Source organism: Arachis duranensis, chromosome 4 (assembly GCF_000817695.3).
Source record: "Arachis duranensis cultivar V14167 chromosome 4, aradu.V14167.gnm2.J7QH, whole genome shotgun sequence".
Lineage (NCBI taxonomy): Eukaryota > Viridiplantae > Streptophyta > Magnoliopsida > Fabales > Fabaceae > Arachis > Arachis duranensis.
Window position 1 is genome coordinate 107,436,061 of NC_029775.3, and position 5,790 is coordinate 107,441,850.

General features: G+C 37.0%; 1 protein-coding gene across 1 annotated transcript; it reads left to right on the top strand.

Annotated features, from left to right (window-relative positions):
- The first annotated feature begins 1,225 nt into the window (after positions 1 to 1,225).
- On the top strand, positions 1,226 to 3,060 carry LOC127746688 (ATP-dependent Clp protease proteolytic subunit-like). The gene is made up of 2 exons (XM_052260665.1): positions 1,226 to 1,353; positions 1,953 to 3,060. Exons 1-2 carry the CDS (start codon positions 1,226 to 1,228, stop codon positions 2,179 to 2,181), a joined length of 357 nt encoding a protein of 118 aa, XP_052116625.1. The 3' UTR covers positions 2,182 to 3,060.
- The last annotated feature ends 2,730 nt before the right edge of the window (positions 3,061 to 5,790 follow it).

Below are 5,790 nucleotides of genomic sequence, written 5' to 3' on the forward strand. Positions count from 1 at the left end.
TGTTTCAATCTCATCCTTGGATCTCTCTGTTTCTTTACTGCATAATTGAGTTTAAATTTCTGTTAATTGCTCTTCATCTACTTTCTTTGCAATTTACAATTTCTTTGCAAGTGTTCTTGTTGGATCTAGGAAGGCATTGAGATCTAGACTCGGTTATCTAGTCTTTTGGGTCTTGAGATCTGAATTTCCAATTTCCAATTCTCTGTTTATTACTTTTCATGTTCATTTACTCTTCTGTTTCAGATCCGACTCAATCCCAAACCCCTTTTACTCTTCTGTTTGATGCAATTTACTTTGCCTTGTTTAATTTCTGCAAATCCAATTCCCAATTCCCTTTACAATTCAAGTCATTTACATTTCTTGCAATTTAAGATTCCGCAATTTACATTTCTTGCATTCTAAATTTCTGCAATTTATATTACTTGTTCTTTAAGATTCAGCAATTTAATTCTTGCTCTCTTTAATTTCATGCAATCTACACATTCCCTTTACTTTCAGTGTAATTTAAATTCTGCAAATCATAAATCACTCAACCAAATCTTGATTCGCTTGACTAAATCAACCACTAAACTAAAATTGCTCAATCCTTTAATCCCTGTGGGATTGACCTCACTCCCGTGAGTTTTTATTACTTGATGCGACTCGGTGCACTTGCCGGTGAGTTTTGTGTCGGATCGTTTTCCGCACATCATTCCTCTACCACCGGAACCCCAGTTAGATTCAGGCATGATCCACTTTTTAGTTATTGGGAGAACCCGAGTATTCTCTTTCGGATCCAGGAAAGAGCTCTCAGAGATCTTTTTTCTTTTTGGAAGATACAGGAGCGGAACAATAAACCTATTGATATTGGCAGAATCTTTTGAGTCTTCCAATGTATCATTTCTGAGTCCAATAGAATTCATAGGTATAGGAAGAAGCCCTGTCAAATAGAGATCTTTTCTTTCGACCATCTTTCGATTGTTAATACAATATATAAGGACCGCTACTATAAAGAGTACTACATCCTTGATCATGAAATATCGATTGCTTGTTGAACCCTGTGAATTGCGTGAAAGTAGGATACTCCAAATTCGTGAGTCCAAGAGTTTTATAAAACTCTCTTGATGGAAAAAATGTGAATGAAAGATCCCGCTGAATTGAATTGGGTCCATGAATCTAAGAAATAACGAGAATTCTTGATCTCTCTCAATATCTCTCTCAATTCGAAAATCCAGGATTTGAATTGATGTCCTTTCATCGAATCCTCCAACGACCCGCTGTACAGACAGTATGCATGGGATTAGCTGCTTCAATGGGATCTTTTCTTTTGGCAGGAGGAGAAATTACCAAATGTCTAGCATTCCCTCACGCTTGGCGCCAATGAGTCCTTTAAAAAAAAAAGAAGACTATGCCTCCGCCAAATAAATATTAAGTAATAATAGCATGGCAATTCGAGTTCGATATTAATTTTTTTCTCAAAAACCATTCGATTCTATATCGAAAGAGTAGTATGAAAAAACACATAGTTACCATTTCATATGATCTATCGGAAGCCTATTTCAGTGTCACAAACTGTTTAGTTTTCGGTTTTTACACTGAAAAGGTTTAAACAATATTTATGTTATGTAAGAAAAAAAATATATATATATATATATTCTAACTATTTGAAAAAAAAGACACTTTGGGATTGTTGAAGAACAGACGGAATACTAAAGCAACGGAACCATCATAGTATTTTATAAATACTTCAAACAAAAAAGGAAGGATGGTTATTGGATCATTTACTGATGCTGATCTGGGTCTGATAGACCTAGTATATGTTCTATTTCTTTGATGGAAGGTCTAAATCAATTCCATAGTAGAGCCGTATGCAATCTGCAAAAGATGCCTGTACGGTTGTTCAATTCTATCTTTTTCCTCTCTCTCGCTTTATCGTGCGCAGAGAGGAAACCAGTATTTTGTTATATCATTAGGGTAATGATCCATCAACCCGCTAGTTCTTTTTATGAAGCACAAATGGGAGAATTTATCCTGGAAGCAGAAGAACTACTAAAGCTGCGCGAAACTATCACAAGAGTTTATGTACAAAGAACGGGCAAACCTATATGGCTTGTATTCGAAGACATGGAAAGGGATGCTTTTATGTCAGCTGCAGAAGCTCAAGCCCACGGAATTGTTGATCTTGTCGCGATTGCGAATTAGCGGCAATGATTCCGCGCAAATGCACGATTTTCTATTTTTTTATTCATCTAATCTTCTTATTATCTTATCGGATTTCTTATAACTTATAATATTTATATAAAAAATTTCTATTAATTAATTTATAACTGATTTTTAAACATCGGGTTAAGATTGATCTAAACCAACTCAGTATGTATACGACTCATCATGCCAACTATGAAATAACTTATTAGAAACACAAGACAGCCAATCCGAAATGTCACAAAATTCTCCGCTCTTCGGGGATGTCCTCGGTGCCGAGGAACCTGTACTAGGGTATATGTGCGACTCGTTCAGATCATAAACTAAGACAAAAAAAAAAGGAAAAAAAGATTTTCCAGTATCGATGTATCGGTTAAGATAGTGAATGGAGCTCTTCCCTTCACTATTTTAACTGAAAAAAATCTATAAAATTTAGAAATGGATAATAAAAAATGATATCTATATATATTCTTCTATTGTGTATCAAATTTATGGTTTTTTGGTTGGTAGAAATCCAATCACCTCAATTTAGAATTTAAGATGAGACAAATTTCCCCATTGGTAGCAAATGCTTACCTATTAAGCGGGGGAAATCCTTTATTTTCAATAAATAGCGGAAAAATTATGCTCTTATTTTGCTTTTTGAAAGAATGGACTACGAGGGTCAGCTACCCAGTTAATATGCATACTTAAATACCGTTACTTTATAGCTAGATTTCGTTGTGAAAGACCTATTTTACTGGATATTTCATAGGTAGAGCCAAAGAGTGTGAACTGTACAAGTTAATAATATGAATGAAATCCGAGAAGGGGCTCCAGTGTATAGAGAGGATCTCGCCATTTAAAAAGTAATCATAGAAACGATGGAACCCACCATTTCTTTATCTAAGTTACTCCAAAGTCGAGCATTAGGTTTCAATGCTAATCGATGTTCTACTAATGATCGATCAAGACCAGGCATTTCATGGTAGTCCCATGTAAAATAATCTTTAAACTCATGTAGCAAATTGATAAGATTAGTTCGAAAAGGATCAATAAGATCTTTACAAATATATGTAATTCGAACATCATCATGAGTTCTCAAATTGACTTCTTCTAAAGGATCTTGAGACTCGAACCCCTTATAATGATCGTCTTCGATTGAATATTTTTCAAACCCCAAAGGCTCCAAATCATAAATACAATCGAAGGTAAAATCGATAGAATCATTAGGTCTAGTAGAAACTTGATCTTTTATTAAATCATTACTACTATGATTTTCCACACAATGAGCCTCTGCTATTAAATCGGCAGTTCGACTCACATCATTTATTGCATTACAAATAACAGAAAAGTCATAATTACATTCGACTGGAGTTGTCGAATCAAACATACTACAACTAGTAGATTTACTAATATTATCTGATTCAACCTTATCGGAAGAATCATTTTTATTTTCTAAAACTTGGAAATTAATTAAATAATTATGCAAAGTTAACAGGTAATCGAAAACTTCCTCAACCTGGTCCATGGTTTAGTCTTCGAGGTCTTCAAGAAGAATAATCCCAATCTGTCGGCTCGAAGGGCAAATTTGGATAACACAGCTTCACCAAAGTCCCTCCGAAGTCAAATAACAACCTTCACAATTGTAAGGATTCAAAGATCGATCAACATTTAAAGGCTTCAGCTTACGATTATATATCCTAAATTTGACATGTATTTGTTCGACATATAAACTCGAATCTGCTTTGACAATTTCAGGTTTGCCTTCTTTAGCCCACAGAAGCACGCTCTGATGCATTGTAGACGGTACAACACCTACTCCATGAATCCAATCTCTCCCAAGTAAAGCGTTATAACTAGCCTTCGATGGCACCACCACAAACACTGAGCGTCTTTCCGAAGACCCCACATTCACAGTTAAGGTAACCAACCCTCTCGCTGGTGTGGAATTCCCACTGAAATCAGTTACAGCAATATTTGTAGGGACCAACTCATCAACATGTTTTCCTATTTTTCCCAGCATCCTTTCTGGTAGGAGACTAATCGCGGCCCCACCATCAATCAGTACCTTGTTTATTTTGAACCCGTTCACAATAGCAACAATGTGAAGGGGACGCAGATGAGACATTTGTCTCTCAGTAGGACGAGAGAAGGAACCTGGCTCATCTTCTATGCGAATAAAAGAGAAAGCCTCTTTATCCTCTTGATCATAATCCTCCTCCGGATTACTTTCACTTTCTCCAAGGTACTCGGTAGGAATTATAGAAGTTGTTTCTACCATGTCATCATCTCCTTCGTCGAAGTATTCCTCATCGATATCAACATCTTTATATTTATCTATCCCAGAGGACTGAGCAACTGCCTTCCCTTTTTTCATCTTTGCTGGCGATGGAATCTCTTTGGGATAAGTCTTCCCATCAGAAGGAAAGACAATTCAGGAATGAACAGAAGGAGTTGCCCCCTTGCTTGTTTCTTTTCCTGCACCGATCTGAAGTTTCTTATTCTGATTGAAACTTCTTCTTCCACCTCTCCCTCTTGGGTATACTCTAACTCGCCCTCGATAAGAGGCATATTGATTTCGAGCGGTGCTCGATGCCCCCACTGAGGATTGCGTCGATACAAGTGATCACGCCTTTGGAACTCTTGACAATTCTGGATCCACTGAACACCAATAGCTTGAGATTGGCTCAAAGGTGTAGTCACATTATATGGAGGAATTTTTGAACCAGAACCTTCTACACGTCGAATTGGTTGCCTCGGACGTGCTTGTTCTTCCCTGTGGGCCAGTTCTTTCTTCATTCTCTCCTTCTCGAAAATTGCTGCTGCTTCAGCGTCAAAAACAGCATTACACCTTGGACACAGAGATACGTCCCGGTCTTTAATCTTTTGTTGAACCAAGAAGTCTAACAAATCGTCCCCTGTTCTAGGGTACATAGATCTTACTTGTGACTCGAAATCATCGAGAGCCACATCAAAATCATAAGACATCCCAACCATATTCACACCAAAGCAAGGTTCCAGATAACTAGCATCAGTTTCGAAGGGATCCACATCAACCTTCATTTCCTTCTTACCATCATCAAATTTCAAACGTCCTTCCATGATTGCCTCTTGAATCAAATCCCTGAAACAAACACAACTGTTAGTTGAATGACTTGTTGCTTGATAAATGGTGGACGAAATTGTGATCAACAATAATGGCTCTTTGGCATGTGCACAAAAACATTAACTCAGCACTTTCTTTCCACAATCTCGTTCAACTAACCAGCAAGTGTACTGGGTCGTCCAAGTAATAAACCTTACGTGAGTAAGGGTCGATCCCACAAAGATTGTTGGTATGAAGCAAGCTATGGTTACCTTGTAAATCTCAGTTAGGCAGATTAAATAATTTTGGGTTTCGAAAATTAATAATAAAAAGAAAATAAAAGGGATAGAAATACTTATGTAATTTAATAGTGGAAATTTCAGATAAGTGCATGGAGATGTTGTGATCCTCTCGTATCTCTACTTTCTTATTACATTCATCCAATCCTTCTTACTCCTTTTCATGGCAAGCTGTATGTAAGGCATCACCGTTGTCAATGGCTACATCCCATCCTCTCAGTGAAAACGTTCCTATGCTCTGTC

Excerpts from the sequence above, each read along its gene's own strand:
- LOC127746688 (XM_052260665.1), top strand. The coding sequence starts at position 1,226 with ATGTCCTTTCATCGAATCCTCCAACGACCCGCTGTACAGACAGTATGC. Across the intron at positions 1,354-1,952 it reads CTAGCATTCCCTCACGCTTG|GGTAATGATCCATCAACCCG; the intron begins GCGCCAATGAGT and ends TTATATCATTAG.